Source organism: Pieris napi, chromosome Z, assembly GCF_905475465.1.
Source record: "Pieris napi chromosome Z, ilPieNapi1.2, whole genome shotgun sequence".
Classification (NCBI taxonomy): Eukaryota; Metazoa; Arthropoda; class Insecta; order Lepidoptera; family Pieridae; genus Pieris; species Pieris napi.
In genome coordinates, this window is record NC_062259.1 from 3,588,293 (window position 1) to 3,608,636 (window position 20,344).

The 20,344-nt window shown below is 32.8% G+C and overlaps 1 protein-coding gene across 2 annotated transcripts in view; it reads left to right on the forward strand.

Moving 5' to 3' along the window:
* The window catches only part of LOC125062570 (adenylate cyclase type 6), a 144,432-nt gene that overhangs the window by 64,401 nt on the left and 59,687 nt on the right, over positions 1 to 20,344 (forward strand). For both annotated transcript variants that reach the window (XM_047668575.1, XM_047668574.1), the window contains exon 4: positions 9,060 to 9,156. In XM_047668575.1, the coding sequence (XP_047524531.1) occupies positions 9,060 to 9,156 (97 nt within the window). The remainder of the gene's footprint in view (positions 1 to 9,059; positions 9,157 to 20,344) is intronic.

Genomic DNA, 20,344 nt, shown 5'->3' on the forward strand with positions numbered 1-20,344 from the left:
TGATAATAAAAAAAAAATAGAAAATTAAAACAAATTTAAAAAGTTTGGTCCCTGTGGCAGTGTACTTTTAACGCTGGCAGCATTTCCTTGCTGTATAAGCAATACTTATAGGTTGAGCGAGGAAAGCACCTGCGCTTCAGTCACCGGTACTATCTACCAGATGCCAACTTTTAATTAATTATACTACACAATATTATTACAAAGTAGTATTGATGCTGGTAGCGTATCCTCACTGTATTGCGATGCTGATACGCTGTAAGAGAAAAATTCCCAAATCTTAAAAATAATTATTTCTTACATATTCACGATATACTTAAATTATTCAGCCCACCGGTTGAATACTTACAGTTACTTTATGATCGAGCTACGAAATATTTAAACTGAAAACTTCAACAGGTTCGGAAATATTGAAGTCTATATCACTGATAATGTGAATACTTTATTTGTTAAGAATTTAACATGCTATTAGATCATCGGTAAAACAATGTTCGAAACTTAGCTTGACTAACTTTGCTTATTAATACTAACTGAAACAAACTAATTTCACTTAGTATTAATGTTCTGTAGCTCATGCTTGTAGCATTGACTGACTAGCTTAATTAAATGTCGGATTGTTAGTACCAAGATATTAGCAATACTCAAATAGAATCTATTGATAACCGAATATATTTACTATGGTTGCACTAAATTGTTGACAGTCAACAAGGGTGATAATTGACTGTCTGATTTCGACCTGCACAAAGGTGGCTGAGGTCAGAAGCTACATATAGACATAATCTGAAGTTGTTACTATTATTATAAATGGCAACCTATTTATAATGTAGTAAGCAAACCAGTCACCAGGTCCTTAAAATAAGGAAATTTTACTAGTAATACAAAGGCACTTTTAGAACAATGCTCTGTCTGCCAATATAATGTGAAAAACGTTTTTAATTATTTTTATTTTATTTATATAAGCTTTAAATTTAGTTAGGTTAGTGAACCTGATACCCGTTTATATGTCTAAGTTGCATAAATATATTTGTTTAAAAAATAATTAAATAAATAAATTTAATTAAAGTGTATTAAACACGTCCCTGCTAATTTAATAAAAAATAATCATCTTATTAAACAAATGTTTCATTGTAGATATAACGTATCTACAATGAAACATTTCAATTATATCTTTAATAATAATGAAAATAGAATTAATTTGTCTGTTTTATTAGACACAGCAATTGGGGCACAGGATGATATAATATAATCCAATTTCGTCTTAGGCTCAAGACTTATTTACTTTTTTTGCTTAGGCGTGTCCTTAGCAAAAAATATATTAATTATAAGTAAATTAAAGTCTATATATGTTTATAGATACTCGAAAATGGAGGACACCGGTCTATCTGTTTATTTGTTAGAGAAGACCCTAAGGTTCGATCCACGTGATCCCATGAGTCTAATAACAAACGCATCAGGTAAATGATGTCCCAATGGATCGTACATCCTATGTGATAACAACATTTCTTGACTTCTATTTATTGAAATAGTTCACCATGAGTAAAATGTAAAAGAAATTCACATGAATAATACGCCAATAATAAGTATGTCCATATAAGTACTCTGGATGTACTTGTACTGTAACTCTTGTAAAATAAAATTACATTCTTGGCTCTAGTCAACCAAGGTATATATAATACGTTTTAGTAAAAAAAAATCAATTCAATTGATATATGTGATACAGGCGTTAAAATTTTGAATATTCCAATTTGAGGTTTTATTACTATTGTACACACGCGATTCCCCTCGCAAAAATCTGAACTTTCCAGTATTTCCTTGGTGCGTTCAATAAAACAAAAAAAAGAGTTCGTGTACTTATGTACGTGCGTAAGAAGTTATACTTCTTTGGCATTATTAAAAATAGTTTTTGATTGCATGCAAATAATTAATTACAATTAAATAATCATCAATCATCAATTAAATAATCATTTGAAAAATTAAATAAATAAATATTTATTATTATTCTCTTACATTAAGTGTAACATAAATTCTATTATTATTCGAATGTGGTTTTTAAATTATGTCCAATGCTGTAGCATCTTCCGTGGTCAACTTCATTCTGTTAATTTTGTGTCACGGTACGCGTGCATCGTAAAATCTCACTCTCATCAATTTTTCATAACGCGCCTAAAGAAGTATAACTTAAAAAAGCTCTTAGCTTCGTAACTTTTATTAACTTAACTTTGGTTTATAATTGTACATTGATATATGAATCAACGATATGCTGTTAGTAACAGTGTGCTCTCACACATGATAATATCTATGACAATTTAACAAAAATAAATAAAACATAAATACTAAAGATTTATGGATTTAAAGAGCTGAGCTTTAGAAAGCATCGAGGAAAGCGCCTTTTATTTAACGCCGACCGATTTCCATCATATTCAATAGATCTCGGCTGACTAACTGACTAACAAGTGAAGCAATCATCAGCTGTGGTGGGCTTGGAAAGTTGCGGAAGTGGTAAAAAACAAAAAAGAAAAAGTACGCCGGCTGAATTTTTTTAAAATAATACTTTACATCATTCTAAGCTGAAAATAAATCGTCAGCTGCATCGTGGGGGGGGGGGGATATATACGTCAGCTGCTCGCTTTAACTTATACTTCTTTGACGTAACATGATAAAAATCTTTTTAAAAAATTTATCTTTCTAGTTTGTAGAAAAAACGTTGCGTTAATGCAACGTTTTAGTTTACGTTTGCACAGAAATAATTAATGCGTTATAATAAAACGAATCAATTATTTCTATGCTAACTTGAGGGTGTCGATTTTTTGTGACGGTGTACGGGTGTCGGTATTTTGTGACGGTGTCTGCGCACATCGAAAAAATTTACTTTCATCATTTTTCCCTAACGCGCCATAACAAGTAGGTATAACTTCAAAAATGTAGAATGAAGATATAGTACGACGGATTATATTAAAATAGGTCATTGGATATTTGAAGGTACGAAAGTAATAGTCAGCTGTGTGGGTAGCAGTGGAAAGACCGTCAGCTGAACCAGTAGACTTAAAATATTGAAGCAGTGCTACAACGCTATTTCATTTCAAACATGTATGTCGCGATAGATAGCCTTTCTCAAATAATAATATAATAATCCAAATTCTATTTCGCCTCGTCAACGCTGGTGTAAAAGCCACAGCATCGGCTCTCGATTATGAAAAAAGTTTCAGGTCGCATACTATTGCTTTTTTTTACTATTGCAACCTCCCTCAACTACGTGCTTATTAGTTATATAAATAAGATCAACTATCGAGGTTAATATCAGCCGGCTATGGCATTTGAATTTGCAACGCTACCTCCCGGACTATTCGGTATAGAGCAATATTACATATTCCATGTATTCGATACCATTTTATGCAATCCTTTCTTAGCCTATATTTATTCAAGAAAATGTATTTCTACGTACAGTTGTAGTCTAGGAGATGGTGGTAATAAATAACAAATTGTTAATATTGTTTGGTTACGCTGATGCTCAACTGTCCCAAAATCGCTTCCGATCTTTAACCTTTAACATGAATAACAAATAACTGCTGTATGTGTAGACAAGCTACCTTAACTTAAGCTTTTCAGCAGTTCATGTTTGCTTGTTAGCGGATATCGCACGCAACTGTACGATACATACGCGCAGCACTGATGTAAATAAAACACTTTCGTTGCCAGAGAATTTTATGTATGTTAAAAATATATTTGTAACGGATTATTAATTCCATACTATAGAGTAAATACTTTAGCTCGCATATCATCGAGGCATTACTCCATAGCATAATGCAACATAAATACTAAAGACTATAGTAGTATAGTAGTAGTATAGTCTATCCCTTCCAATCCCTTCGGCAGCTCCCAGACTAGAGCTACGCGAATAATGTTGTAGTATCATAGTGGGTTTCGAATATTGAATCCATTTTGCAATTGAACCGATAGGAACGTGCAATTGTAAGCCCGGAACTCGTGCATGGCTAATACCCACGCAAGGGAATCCTAGATATGGCACTACTAAATGATGAATGGACTGTAACAGACGTAAATGTAACAAAGGATATTTGATGTGCCAATTATATAAGATATGCTGCGAAGATTTCATCGAATTCATTATCTGACCTCAAAATAAGGACGATTCTTGTTGAATCTGTTTTTTGTTTCGATAACGCAAAGCTTCGATTTCGAAATTAGGTCGAAATGGTAATAAAAGATTATTTAAATAGTCCATGGAGATATGGGTATCTTATGACAGGACCTTGGGAATTAAGGAATTGCGTTTCTTTCGGATACCAACTGTGGAAACGTCTGCAGGTGGGGGTTTCCCCTGGAAGATGCGACCTGCAACTGTTTAAAAAAAGAGCATACTGCTCCCAAAGAAACAGACCTATAGAATATATAAAGACCTAACAGAATGGTTAGGGAATAATTTTGCACGAATTGCTTTAATTATCAATATAAAAGTACTATCATTTATGTGGTAGTATACAATATTTATTTATTGCGCTATCGTACACATGACAATTCCACATGCATCAATGTATCTGAGGAAAGAGACAAATGAATTAAAACCGTAACACTATAGCACGAAAGTTCATAATCCTTTAAAAAAACATCCGTCTTACGAATTTGTCCTGACGCGAGTTTAACATTTGTTACCCATTCAAAAAAAAGTGTACAACGCCGCTAGAGAAGTTTTCACTTCAAAAACACATTTGGTAATGTCGAACTGACGACGCAAGACTGACAAACCATTACGAAGGGAGGACCTTCACATCATCACGTACGTAATTGTAATTTTGGTAATGGAGCAGTGTTGGCCTAGTGGCTTCATTTTATGTTCTTCATGCTTTATTAGATGTGTAAGGCTTTAGTTTTTCAAGGAAAACGTAACGTTATTAATGAGGGAATTATTTTAGGTAGTTAGATATTACTAAAACATATTTAATCAACGATTAATCCCTCGGCAATTCCAACTGATACAAAAAGATGAAAGGGAAATGTAGGGAATCAAATATGCCTTTAGTATTAAGCTTACGATCAAGCAATCATTCATAATATATTGTTGTATAGTTTACAATACGAATTCCAACGGAATAATGTACGTGCATTAATTAAGATCCAAATACGATTTCAGAGAGTTGAGAGAGAAAATTGTTATGTTAATAAAAAATTTCGTGACTTTACATAATTTTCACGATACATTTATCATCATAAATTACAGACATCATTCACAAAATTATAAACTTTTGATGTAAAATTAATAATAAATAATGAAACATTTTCAATCAGTGTTCATTATTTTATGATTAAAATTATTGCCTAGGGCAGCGTAAATTAATTTGACTTGCCATACAGATAGAGTGTTTTAATTATACATTGAAGACGCATATATTGACAGTTTAATTATGACTTTATTATAATTTCTTAACAAAGATTTATAATTTTTAGATCAACTTATCGTATGTTTTGGTAGAAACCAGTATTAGTCCTTTTGTAGGTAAATTTAAACAAATGGTAAGAAGGCCTAAATCTTTTTTCAGGCAAACATGTATTTTTTTAAATAAATTGTCTCTACACAAAGACATCATTTATTAGCCTAACGTAATACTAATTAGTCATCTAAGTATAACCTTAGTTACTAAAAAGTATATTTAACTTAAGAAAGTGTTTAATAACACTACTTACAGCCTCTATTAAGGTGAGGACACTCTGATCTTATGTACTTTAAACTAAACGATAATTTTATTCATGGTAACGAGATCTTTAAGCCAAGTGTTATTTTTGTTACTAATTTTTATTTTTATTAATGCATGTCATTTCACATGTCATGTTATTCTAAAGTTCCCCTTGTTTTCTTAAATGATCCCCGCGTTATTTAACGTATACTACTATAAAACTTTTTGTTTTTGAGCAAATCTGTGTGATTTGGACTGGCTGTGGTAAGGATTTTTGGTTTTGACATTTAAAAAAGATATGTTACATATCTGCGATCTCGTTAATACAGAAACATTGTTTTAAAATTTTTTTTAAAGCGTTGCATAAACAAACGTCAAAAAACACTAAAATTACAGAGCACAGACTGAAAAACGTATTTAAATAAATTACACTCATTAAGATAACAAGGTGAACAATTTACAACGAGGTTCTGTTCACGCTCTTTTTAATCGAATTGTCAACTTGAAACACCGTAAATACTAACGATAAATAAATGTACTATACATTCTGTGGAAGAGATAGAGAAGGAAAATCTTTATTACTTAAAAGTTTCAGGTAAATAATCGACTATTTTGCCCTTGACATACAATATTATATATCTAATAAACATAGGAAAGATGAATAATTGTTGGCTATTTTATTAACTTTAAATCTCAGCCCTGTCGACCAGTATTAATGGACTTTTCTTTCTATATATACGCGTGCGAGACCTGGCACGTATTTGAGCTGAAAACTTACATCCTGTGTTAGGCATATCAATTCATCACCTACTTGCCCTAAAGAAAGATTAAGGGAACAGGTTATTATTATTAATTACTTAAGATGTCATGTGGAACATGGTGTAATGGTTGCAGCTCCTTACAAACGTTGTAAAAAAAACATGGCGATTAAAAAGAATGGCGGAGAGTTTATTGCCAGTTCTTCTCTTCCGTTCTATGCCCTTGATTTGAGAACTGGCACTAAATATAAAGTTAGAAGCATTTATATACATTTCTTTTTTTTGACGAACATAAGTGTACAATATGATTAAATGATATTTGAATTTGATAGACTAATTTTAGGTCAAAAGGGACCTAGTGGTGCGCTACTGGTTTGTTCATCATTATTATTTGTCAAAGCAAAATTGCGACTTACCCTACACATAAATTATACGAAACGACAACTTTAAATAAAAATTCACAGATTAAACACCAATATTCAATCAAAATTAATTATTCATTCAATTATACACCTACGTCATTTTGAGATGTGTCAAAATACCCTAATGACATTATGGTCACGTCAAATTTAATGCAATTTTCCGTAAAATGTGATAATCAGGGATTTATTATGTTTATATTAGCTTACAATATTTCATATTTAATATCCAATGTCTGCAAGTGGTACTTGGTTATCAGTAAGACGAAAGGTTGGTGGATTGAAAAAAATCAATGAATAGTCTTAAGGCCTGTATACACTTTGATTTGTGATTAGTGCAGGTGATTAGTGATTAGGTGAAAACAAGTGTGAACAGCGACTGATTAGTGCAGGTGATTAGTTGTCTGCGTAGTAACGTGATTAGAAGCGAGTTCTATTTTTTTGCGAGTAGCCACGTCAATCCCTTCCCCCTCACTCGCAGCGTGCCTGCCAAAACACGTCAGGACATGTAACAGTACTCTTCGGTCAACCTGAGAGCAAAGTAATATTCCGTCGTATCTTCAGCAGCTAATACAGTAAAGAGAGAGGTTGCTCACTGAATGGGTCTTCTATTAATCCATTTTCGAATCCATACTTTTCTTGGTCTTGCAAGTTCAGATTCCTAAACTTCTTATTCTCTTATCTCTTTTAATACTTCTTTCAGTACTTCTTCCAATTGCAAGCGCGCTTCTCGATGTTCGTCCAAAGTTGCTGATCGACCGACAACTGAATTTACATAACAGAACCACTAAACAACACACCTGCAATAATCATCCTCAATTACAAATCCCTTGCACTCGCACTAATCAAAGTAAAACAGGCTTTAGACTTAAAAGAGGTAATAGATGGTATGGTGTAAGGTTATTTTTACATTAATATCAGATGGATTACTTAGAACGTGTGACAAAACAAACTTCTGAGTCTACAAATTCAAAACAAATACACTTGTTGTTTTAAAAGAACAATAAATACTTACTTGAAAAGTGTTACGCTTTCCTCTGGCATGGGAGCTGGGCGGTTCCATAAGGCGTGGTGTGCGACAAGAAGTTTCTCTAGCGCTCTATCTTAAAGTTTTCTATGGATCTTCTACATTTGATTTTGCATTCTGTCTTGATGTCCGATTATGAAACTAAGCCGCAAGTATTTATCTGAAAAGTTCATTGGAACACTCTATTGTATATGCGATAAAAGATGCAGAGATAACGTATTCTACGCGACACCAAAGGATATGATTTAGTTCGGAATATTCTTCGTCGACTGGGACCTTGATGATCCGTTCGGTCAAAAAGCTGTAAATCCACTCACACAACTTCACGGGTAGCCTTTAAGCTGGCAGTTTCGCAAGAAGTGTCTTGTGCCATACACGATCGAACAAAGTTTTTCACCATATCAGCCTGTTTGTGAGTAAGGTATACTAAAAGGTCACCTGCTGAGCGACCACGGCTAAACCATATCTGGTGCTCTTTTTTATATACCGAAGGAACTGACTGTGGGTCAGGTGTATTGCGGCAGTCTTTCAGCCTTTGGGACGATGCCGTGCGAGAAAGAGTGCGGGAAAAGACGCGTTAAAACCGAAGCCAGCCGACTGTGAATTCGACTTAAGGTCCTTCAAGAAAAGAGCGTACTAATTCTTAAAAAGCCGGTAACGCACTCGCGAGCCCTCTGGCATTTAGAGTGTCCATGGGCGGCGGTATCACTTAACATCAGGTGAGCCTCCTGCCCGTTGGCCCTTGTCTGTGAAAAAAAAATGTCTAAGGAGTGTGTAAATACATATTTGTGAAAACAATTTATTTTTCTATCATCTAAATTATAATACATTAGTAGCTAAATATTTTACATGTTCTCGTATCATTAGTAAAAATGGCCAGTATAACCAAACAAACCCACTGCTGGGTTCAAACTTGGTGCCTGAAGAGACATTCTGCACAACATATTTTAATACTTAAGCAAAAGAACACATAAAATATACAGAAAAAATCTAACCAATCTACCAGCTAAATATCCGTATAAAAAGTATAAGAACCTTACTTATAATTATAATGCAAGGATATTAAAATATATTTACGTCGCCATATACTGTATAGTTTTGTAACTCGAATATTTCCATGTAAAATTTCAATTGGAAAACAATCTAAGATAATCCTTTCTGTTGTCAGGTGGAAACGGAGGGCGCCCCCCAGCCTTCATCAGCTTCCCTACCCCTCTGCCCCGCGGGAAAACCCGATGTCGACGAACAGCCATTGCTCGGAGAAGGTGAGTGATTAGTTTTCGTATCGTACAATTAAAACTATAGTTGACTACTTTTTACGAAACATAATGATATTGTGCGAGTATTTTTATTATCTACATATTAAAGATATCTGAATTTTTTATGTAAAACATGCGACATTTGTTGAAGTATATCCACTTTTCACATTGTTGCATTACTGTCAATTAACACAGATTGGACTAAAGCTTTTAATTATTAACACAAATAGCAATATGTAATATAAATGGAATTTTAAAGAGTAATTGTTATTGGAAATATAATAGCATTTTCATAAACCATGTATGTTCACACCTAAACGCCTCCTCTCGATATCCATCTTCCTCCAACTAGGCATTGTTATGTGTCATCTGTTCTTTTGTTTTGTCTCTGGCACATCTGGTCGTATCCAGCAAACGTATAATTTACTTTTGAAGTCATACTGATTTCACATCTTATTCTTATAAAAATGGGACAGAATAAGAATGAAAATACTTTAATTCAATGTACATCGGTAAGATCTGGAATATCTCTCGGGAGAAAATGGTTAACATTATCAGTGGCTTGGAAAATTGATTTAGAAAAATATTACTTTCATTACTCACAAGTGCATACTGATAAGTAGTACTAAAATAATAATCGAATTAACATAAATATATTAACTCGATTTTTTTAAAGTTAACAACAGATACTTTAATAGCTGAGTTTTTTATTACAATCAAGGTAAAATTAAAAATAAAATTGTGGGGTTATTCACAAAAGCTTCCAATTATGCAAAGCTTTAACTTATATTAATTATAAAACTAATATAATAAATATAAAGATGCAATTTGAGTTCAACAACAACAACAAGAGTTCTTTGTTAAATAGTTCGATAATCTACGATTCGTAGCAAGTACGTCTGATATTTTAGATGTATAAACCCAATTCATAAGAGCTGCTTTTAAAATGTATATTTTTTTATTAAATCTCCTCTTATCACGGAATCTCTAAAACCAGGCCTACTAACACGAACTAAGGTTTATAATTCTAACATCAACTATACTCATTACATTAAATGACAAGTGGGTTCCAACGTTGTATTGAAGTGGATACTGATTGGTTCAGCGCGTATGTGTACAACCCTAACCACATATAGTATATGAAAAATCATAAAGCAACTGACTGAAATAATTCGTAGGACAATTTTTTCATATCTAGTATACGGCAAAATCTTTCTCTTAGTTCAGTGTAATACATACACAGGCTAATGGCAAGATTCAGAGACTTAGCGTGAATTATCACTGAGTCAAAATCCAATATATCTTTGAAACACGGGAGCTTACATAGTTAGCGCTAAGACGCATGGAAAAGCATCGGGTCAGTTTAGAAGTAAACAATATGAAGATTTCACAGGTATAAAATGTATTATAGTCATTGATTTGTATCGTGTTATACCATAGCTTTTACTAAATTTAAAATGATCAAAAGTACTTGCGTGTATTAAATATTAATATTGAAAGGAAATGAATACTAAAAGCAGAAGCAGTAGAATATATAAATAATACATAAACCCCTCTAAGTGCACATAATAGATTTTAAAAGGAAATTTATAAATATTAATTGAAATGTCTTTGAATTTAAATGTGTTTTACTGTTTAACTTATTTGTCGTAGAAATTTGGGAAAAGCAAATATTTATCTTTTTATATGTTCTAACAGATATTATTTGCGATTGATATAATCTGATAAAACAGATCGCGTCTGTAAACTCACCGTAGCGATTTCAATATTATGACTTTCTTCCTCTTATAGTGCCTTGCGAAGGTTGGCGATCATCATGGCTATTTTGATTTTGGATGCCACGCTTCTAAACAATGACTTGACTTGACCAAACCATTGTCTTAAGTTTTACAACCAGAACGTGCGTCTCGGCCAGGTCTCCTTCTACCTGCCACTTTGCCTTGTGACTTTGGACCGAATAATTCCAAGTTTGCATAGCATAGAAGTAGATGCAGAAACGAGGGCTATAGGTACGATTCCACCAGTGTGCTGAACTGTGCGTTACAGTGATACACAGCGTACGGCACAAATATATGTTTTGGTCGAAACACTCAAGCAAACAATAAGAAATTGTGCGCAAATATTTAAGTAGGGGATATATGACGACGCGCACACGAACGTTTAAAGAACTCAGACTTGCTTCCGTTACTAAAGTGAAAACATTTAAGTGTGCACGCACAACATAATAACACACAGGATGCAGCACAAAGCGCAACGTTTTCCAGCCCGTCCATATTAGCAACTGTTGGCAGGAAATCTTATCAGGAATATGTGTGCAACACTGTGCGATCACAAAAGTTACACACAGCATTACCGATGGAGACGGAAGCCAAACGCGAAACGCGTTTAGTACTTTACTTACTTTAGTTTAGCACAAAATGTTTGTAAACAAGTATTTTTGTTGAATCGTACCTAAGACTCATTTAGAATGGGTTGGATAAAACTTTTGATACGTTAACCGAAATTGGTAACTTTATTTGATAACTTTCTTAGGTAATCGCTATTTCATTTCGAACACGATCGCTAAATTTTCCGGCTTCTAAAATTATTTGTTGACGCAAAGTTTGATGATAAACCATATAAGTTTTTATAAATCATAACTTGGCTATAAATTTCTACCAATAGATATTATAAAAAGCTCACCAATTTTTAATATGAAATACTTTAATGCAATTAAAGGTGAAAGTTGTTGTTGATCTGTTAAATAATCTCTTACAGTTAATAAATTATTTATATTTTATTTCTATAACTAGAGTATATAAATCGTTTATGAAAAAAAAGCGTAAAAACTCTTCCAGCTTAGGATTGCATCTACGGCTAAGCATTGAAGTGACTATAGCTTAAGACTAGCGGCTGTACTTTATACGCCGTGCGCAAAACTGACAATATATCTAATCCAATCACAGATTTTGATTTGACATAACCCCTCTTTTCATTTGACCATTCATAATGAAACGAAATGCATTTAGTTTCAAATTCTCACCCCTCCACGACGGATTCGTGCTCACACCAAATTTACACCAACAAACTGAAGTTCAAGTTGTTTTTGATAAGCGAACACAATAGGCGAATCATCAGTATAAATACAATAATTTTGCTCTAATACAATTTGTATCCGTAATCTAAAGTTATTTTAAATGTTTAATAAAGTGCGGGCTCTCAAAAATTCACTGCTTCTAATAGTAAGATTGTTATCCTTTCAATTTTTTTATTCTTATTTTCTTTGTGATATTGTTATTCTATATTTTCAACGCTCACGAACCTTAGTTTCTTATACATAAGCATGTAGCTTTTATACATTTTCCGTTTTAAATAGTTATCTATGATTCTTAGCAAATACGCTTTCTTCTTTATTTATAAACAGCGCGTCAATAAACTGATGTGCATACTATCAAATCAAAGACAATGTTTTAAAATGATTATAGTACCATATATATTTTTGTGTGGGTTTGAATTTTGGTTCCATTCTCGGAAATAGTTATTTCCAAACAGTATAATATCATTTGATTTTTACTTAATCGCCTTTTCTGTATTAAATAAATATATGTTTGCCAGCCAGGACATCGACGTATCATATATTATTAATATTTTTCAATTAATAGTTTAATCACCATCACACGTATTTTTATTATTACATAAAATGCGCCAATACACTGTAGTTCTGAAGATGAGAGTGGAAAAATTGGAAATACTCAGTTCTCCATAACACCTCAAGGCTTTTCCTCTATTTTATTATTATGCCATATACTGCTGTATGTAACATAGAAAAGCGTCATGGCCAGTTTAAGTACAAAACTAAGAAACACGACTTACCTTCCAAACAAATTGAGGTAAAAAAAATATTCCCTCACTGATCACGCCGTATTTTTGAATACATAATATTAATTACAATTTATAAAAAAAAAACAAAAATGAGTAACTACCATAACTATAAAAAAAGCAAATTTTATACCAAAAAAGTATTTTCTCTTCGTTTTTGTGCATAATTAACCAAAAAATCATTTAAGAACGAAATTTTTTTGTAGAGTCGTGCTATCCAAGTCAAAGTTATAAATGAAATAGCTACCATTGTTAAATTTTTATCGATAGAACTCAAGCTTCCAACTTCATGAATGCACCCAGTAATCCTCTTCTGTTAGTTATCCTTTATTTTGTGACTTTTCCATTTGGTCATTTTTGTCATCGAATCGTAGTGACATTTTAAATGTATTTTGCGGATGTTTGTTGTTAAGAATAATTCAATGGAAAAAAAATTGTTTATTAAATCACAATACATATTGGTACGAATTAAATATTTTGTAGGAAAGATTTAAAATATTGTTTACCAAATGCACCGTGTAGCAATACCTAATTTGTATAATAAAGTTGGTTATTTTGAAATTGTAAATGTTAGCACTTATTTCCTAAAGTACATTTCACTACACCTATACTATGCTTATATTCACACTATTATCTTTCGAAACCAAATAAAAAACACTCTTTTTCAAATAAATAAATTAAAGTGCTATTAAAAAGTATTTTTGTCTGAGAAACATGCTATTCAAGCCGTGCTTACCACACGCAAAGTACGCTTTCAGCCAAAGACCAATAATTAAAAAAGGCGACGAGTACTCCATTCTATATAAAATAATAAATACATTGTATGTTAATGAGTTTACCCCTTTAAGATATTTCCTTTCCTTTGCATCATCTTAGATTTAATAAAGTAAAAGCGGAATCATTTTAAGGTAAATTACTTGAAAGTCTGTCAAAAAATGTTGAGTTGAGTTTGTAGGTTTAAATATACTTTAAGTGCCCTATCAACAACATTGTAGTAGGTATTAGTGGATTACGTATTTCAACCACCGTTGAATTTCCAAGAAAATTTGTACATTTCCCTTGCCTTAAAACTCCGTATTTTGCTTCCGGAATAACACGCATTATGTATAATAATAATCATTATACAAATTCACGCAAGTACAAACTTTTTTCTACAAACGTAGAATAAGGCGAAAGAAAAAGTTTTTTATCTGTTACGCCAAAGAAGTATAACTTCTAACGCGTGTTCGAAATTTAAATTAAATTGGTATCAAATTGCTTAAAGCTACGGTTTCCTAGAAAAGCGGTGCCGTTAACTAGCGGCCGTAATGTAACGTTGGGTGACGTCACCCATACGTTGTCTATAAATAACATAGGAGTAGGTTTTCTAAAGAACGTTGAGTGTCACCGTAACGTCATATAGCGGTGCTGTCATTTGCATGACGGCCGTAATAGCGATGATAAACAGTAGTTCCACGTTTTTCGCGTATAGCGGTGAGCATATTTTGTTAAAAATAAATAAAGCTTTGTACAATATCAAATTCAGAGAGACAAGCTCAGATGAAGCAAAACATGTGAAACTAAATTGGAATAACACTTCAAAAATACGGTCGCACTACTTTTTAGGAAACCAGCTTGGTAAAGCACCGTAAAGACGGCCGTTATTAACAACCGTAAAATGACGGCCGTTAGTTAACGGCACTGCTTTTCTAGGAAACCGTAGCTTTACAGTCCTTTATGAGTTAAACTTTTTTTTTTTTATTATTATGGCTCTGGCACGATTTGTTGTGCATTCCCCATGTGCGTACCCCTCACCTAGCTGCCACTGAGTTAAACGTTATTTTTATTCTCGTAATATAATTTTGAGCTGAAATATTCAAATATAGAATATTAATTGCGATGACGTTGACGGACGTTGGACGTTGATTACAGATTCCACGTTTGAAATCACAAATGAGTTCCTGTTAATACGTTAAATCATTATATTCTCCGCTATTTCCATAAACGCTTGATTACTCTCTATTTTTCGAATAAAATATCCGAAGCGAATGTGTATTTTGCAAATTCAAACCGTTTTCCGTTTTAAAATGAAGTGATTGCCTGTTCCATTTATTGTAATGGCACTTTCTGACTGCGACTTGTTGGGATGGGGAATCAAGTTTATAAAGTGATATGAGAGTTGTTTTTCAAAATGTTCGTTCCCATACTCCTCCGAAACGGCTTGACCGATTCTTATGAATTTTTTTATGCATATTCAGTAAGTTTGAGAATCGTCTACTATCTATCTTTCAAACTCCTAAGTGATAATGGGTGTCCACCCCAATTTTTTTTGTTTTTATTTTTGTTTGATACAGCATATAAAAATACATACAACCCCTAATTTTCACCCCTCTACGATCAAACCCTTTTTATTATAGTAGATAGTTAATTTTATTGAACTAAAAAAAGGTTTCCTAGAAATAATATACATGGCAAAACAACGTTTGCCGGGTCAGTTAGTATTTATATTAAAATATAAGCAGAAATACTCAAGCAATGTGGTTTTCTGTCCAATTTTGTCGTTTATACATTCATTTTTGGACGTTGATCTTGGATTTCTGTAGCTGATCGGCTGCTTTAGACATGCCGTTCCCGGCTACACCCTACGAGCAAGTGTTATTTGAACATAGAAATTTTGAACTTAATTAAAAAAAAATAGCAATTTAAATATTGACCGAATTGTTTTAGCACAATTCGTATATTCCACGTGCCATCTTTGACGATGTTGACGTATAGGCAATTATTCATAACATCATAAATTCTTCCTCGCGTTTGTTTACTTTGGATTTAAATTGATTGAGCACATCCAACGAGAGAGTAAATTGATTTTACGCAGTGTTAGTCTTAGAATGTTTATATGAGCTAAGATGTAATTATGGAAGAACCTAATTAATACAGTGTATCATATCCATTTTGGGCTTGTACCTATAGTACAGTTTTTGCCAGAATACGGTCAAATCTGTCGCAATGGAGATTGGATTAGTATTGTTTAATTCGCGTCTGTATTGGAATAAATAACAGTAAAGCTCAGACATTGAGAATATGAATGTAAAGAAGCGTCTTAGAAATTATTACTATTCATTGTCACATAATGCCTGTTGTAACATCGATGCGACCTACCTGCACTTTTGTAACAAATATGGTACATATTGTTAGAAACTAATATTTTTATTTTATATAGTGTATTTTCAAATAATTTCATAACACGATGTACATAACTAACTTACTCTAAATTTTCTCGCTAAGTGAATGTAATTCTTTGAGAAATAAAGTATCTTTGAACCGAAGATTATAAATTTTGAATCGGTTTCGTTATTTATGGAATTAACTATACTATTTTGTAAAAATCTTGAACGGTTATTAACGGGAATTCATTATATTATTTACATAACTTAACGTTTGAAGTGGTTTTCAATCTTGGTTAGAGAAATTGTTATTACTGACTCGGTTTAAAGGGACGGCAAAAGTTGAAGAAAAAGTTAAATTAATTTATTTAATTCTGTTTTCTTTTTACTTGTGTTAAATGTTTACAAAATACTAATAAAATATAAACAGCCCTACATTATATTTAAAAATTATTAGTATCAAATTTCAGTGTTATTCTCCCATGAAAGAAGTTCCGTGTTTTAATGAAATGTTTGAGGAAGACAGAAACTTGTTTAATTGTAAACCTGGTATGCGCTGGTTTTGATTACATTTTATGTAGAAAGGTTTAATCGTAGACGTGTTAGGCTTTTAATCATTGGTATAGTGGTTAGCATGTTTACAGATTCTTAGGCCTGATATAAGAATAAGATTACCAAATCGTAAAATACATAACAAAGCTTTACGACTGATTTGAGCGCGACCGCCGCTGTGAAAACCGCTGTGAGAGTTCGAAAAGTGACTTGCAAGTGAATCGCAAGGCTGGTATTCGTGTGTTCAGAAAAAAGGGCTTAATTTTTTTTATTGTAACAGATTTTACAATTAGCACATCGCTTAAACCTTTTAGTCCGGTCAATTTAGACATCCAAGGTTACAATAATTCGCACTTGGCTGAATATTGGTAGGATTGCTCAATACACTATCATAAAGGAAATGTGAAAAGTCCTCATCGATCCGGCACGTGCAAAAAAAATTACTCCGGGTCAAAGATCACAAAATGGGTTTTTCGCGATTTTCAGCAAAATGGTAAGTTTTATCATAAAATTAGTTTGGACAAAAATTGTAGATCAGATCTATATTGTAGATCTATCAATTATCTATAAAAAATGTCGAAATACTTTTTTCCTAAGAGCCACCGTTTATGAGATATAACGATTCAAAAAGTTGAAAGAGTTGTAATCGTCATAATATGCACACGTTTCCACGCCATCTTTGAGGTAGTGTACTTAGCGCTTTTTTTTAAATGTCGTTTCCCCGGTAGGCCTATTCCACTAATCTTTTATGATTCTGTTTAATTTGAAACTATTGAATAACTGTAGATATTGACAAGGGTTGAAAATGATGAAAGGGGTGTAAATTACAAAAAAAAAGAAAATTTATCCGTCTGAATCTAAATCATCATTAACTTCTGCTTTCTCTTGTTCTTGTTCTTCTTCTCTTCCTTCTCCTTCTTCTTCTTTATCTTCTTCATTCTGGGTGTTAATAAATTGTCCCAATAATGACACATCGCATGTCTCTTCGTCAACATCAAATGAATCTTCAATTGTTGGCAATTCAACATTGGAGCATGACCGGCCTTGACAGTTAGTACATGCTACAGAACAAAACAGTCCAACTTTTTTGCAACCACATTTAGCACTACATCCCTTTTTACAGTTGCAAAAAATGGTGTTTAGTAGTTTTTCTGGTGCAGGTGGAAGTAAAGTCTGAACTGGCTCTAATGAATTGTCCAACCAACTTCCAACCCCAGTCTTTTGGGTCTAACTGATTACCAAGCCACACTTGAACTTGGTAATATACCCGAAAAAGATGTTGATGAGCAGCCGCTGAGGTTGGAGGAAGACATGCTAACTGCACTTGTTTTTTATTTCGAGTATTTTTAACGAAACATGCATATCTGAATTTATCTAAGCACGTAATTTTTTTAGGAGCCTCATACATAGCGAGAAGAAAGCGAATTCCGTTGGTGATAACTTCTTGTTGTTGTTAGAACGATATTTTTGCTTGTATTACGGCTTCAGTGATACGTGGTGTACTTATACATATTATGACGATTACAACTCTTTCATCTTTTTGAATCGTGATATTATCTCAAAAACGGTGGCTCTTAGGAAAAAAAGTATTCAGACATTTTTTATAGATAATTATCTGATCTACAATTTTTGTCCAAACTAATTTTATGATAAAACTTACCATTTTGCTGAAAATCGCGAAAAACCCATTTTTGTGATCTTTGACCCGGAGTAAATTTTTTTGCACGTGCCGGATCGATGAGGACTTTTCACATTTCCTTTATAATAGTGTATTGAGCAATCCTACCAATATTCAGCCAAGTGCGAATTATTGTAACCTTACCTCTATTTTTTAGTCTAATTTGACCGGATTATTTTGCAATAATTTCAATTAAAAAATGTAACGTATAACTGATCTATATCAGAAGAAGTGAGAAATGTAATACGTGATTATTCAAGATAATTTATGATATACTTTATCCTGAAATCTCTATTCAATTCAGCAAGTGATTAAAATTACAGAGCATGTAGAATAATTAATGTAATTAATGGGGTATTTTTTTTTACTTTTAAGGTTTAGTTTAGCACCCTAATGTTCAGAACTTTTATTTATTTCATTACAACCAATGAATGGACTATCTAATACCTTTGTATAATGAGAAATAATACCTGTATAACATTTCGCTTGATCAAACTAACATGAGTTAACTCGAAAAATAATTAAGAAGAACAATTAGGGTAAATGAGAGTCAAGACTGAGCGCTAAGTATGACTCCCGTATGTCAAATCTAATTTGATGCGCAGGAGTCGTTTTTAGATTTCCCTTAGCTTTTATTATTAGTTACTCGTAGTATTACGAAAATTGGAAGATATATCTCATATCACGTTTCAATCGGAAACAAGGGGTGCCCATTCGAACCAGGTTAAACGCGGTGTTAAAATATATTAGTAGTTGGTTTACGATGTTTTCCTTCACCGTACGAGCAAGTATTTAAAGTCCACATATAAATAATAGTCCATTGGTGCACAGCCTTGAAGGCACGACCTGCGGGCTGAGAGACGCTCGGTAAAACCACGAGTCTACTTAATACTTAATATAGCTAATTGAACTTAAATTAAATTGGTGTACCATATGATCTTATGAAATAGCGCGTGATTCGTGAAAGCTATACACTTATTTATTTGTGATGATAAGCAATACATGCTAGTAATCATTTTAATAAGACAACAAGTTGGTTCGGCGTTTTAATAATTATTATATAAAATAATAATTACCTGTGTAGCAATAGTTGTGGGAGTCCAAAGAAAGTTTTTAAAGTTTTTTTTACCTTTAATGTTTAGCTTCCTTTGGGTTCTCTGTTTGAACCAAAACTTGGAGATTAAAAAGAGCGGCGGAAAGTTTCTTACTAGTTCTTCTCATCCGCTCTACGCCCTCTGTGGGAACTGGTAATGTAAATTTAGATCTTACTTTTTTAAATAGTGACATTGGGTACGAACTTACATGTATATATTTTAGTTAATAATAAGATGCGCAAATGTTAACAATCATCTTAAATTTAAATACTTAAATGTTTAAACGTCAGTTTTGTTCACTCATAAATTGTAATATAATATTTTCGTTCCGATAATGTACAATAGGTCGACATCGCTGTTACCCTTTTTAGGTAATAGATTTGTCACTAGTTTATAGAACACATAATTAAGAAACAGTTTTTTGATAGTCCAGCGACGCAACCCCGCTTACTTTATGTTAAAGCCTAAAGGCCCTTGTTTTAAACGTTTTAAGTCAGTTGACATCCAGCATAGTGTTTCATTCATATGAACATCCATTCAACAACCGTCACCGAAACTCGAGAGATGGTTTTCTACAAGTTATTTTTCGATAGCTTAAATATTTCTATAAAGACATGTGTACTTTTCAATGTATGGTTATAACGATATATTTTAATACGCATTTATTCCATAAGAATTTGTCTTGTAATAATGTTGTTAACGTTCCCAATCACACTGTATCCCGAAACATGAGTTTTCGTAATATCGTAATAGGTAGTATCTCCTATCTAGAACCCATTTCATCATCCATCAGCATCTAATACACACACCTCATCTCAAAATAAATAAATTAACACACTATTTAAATAATATTTGTTAGTTGTTCGCAA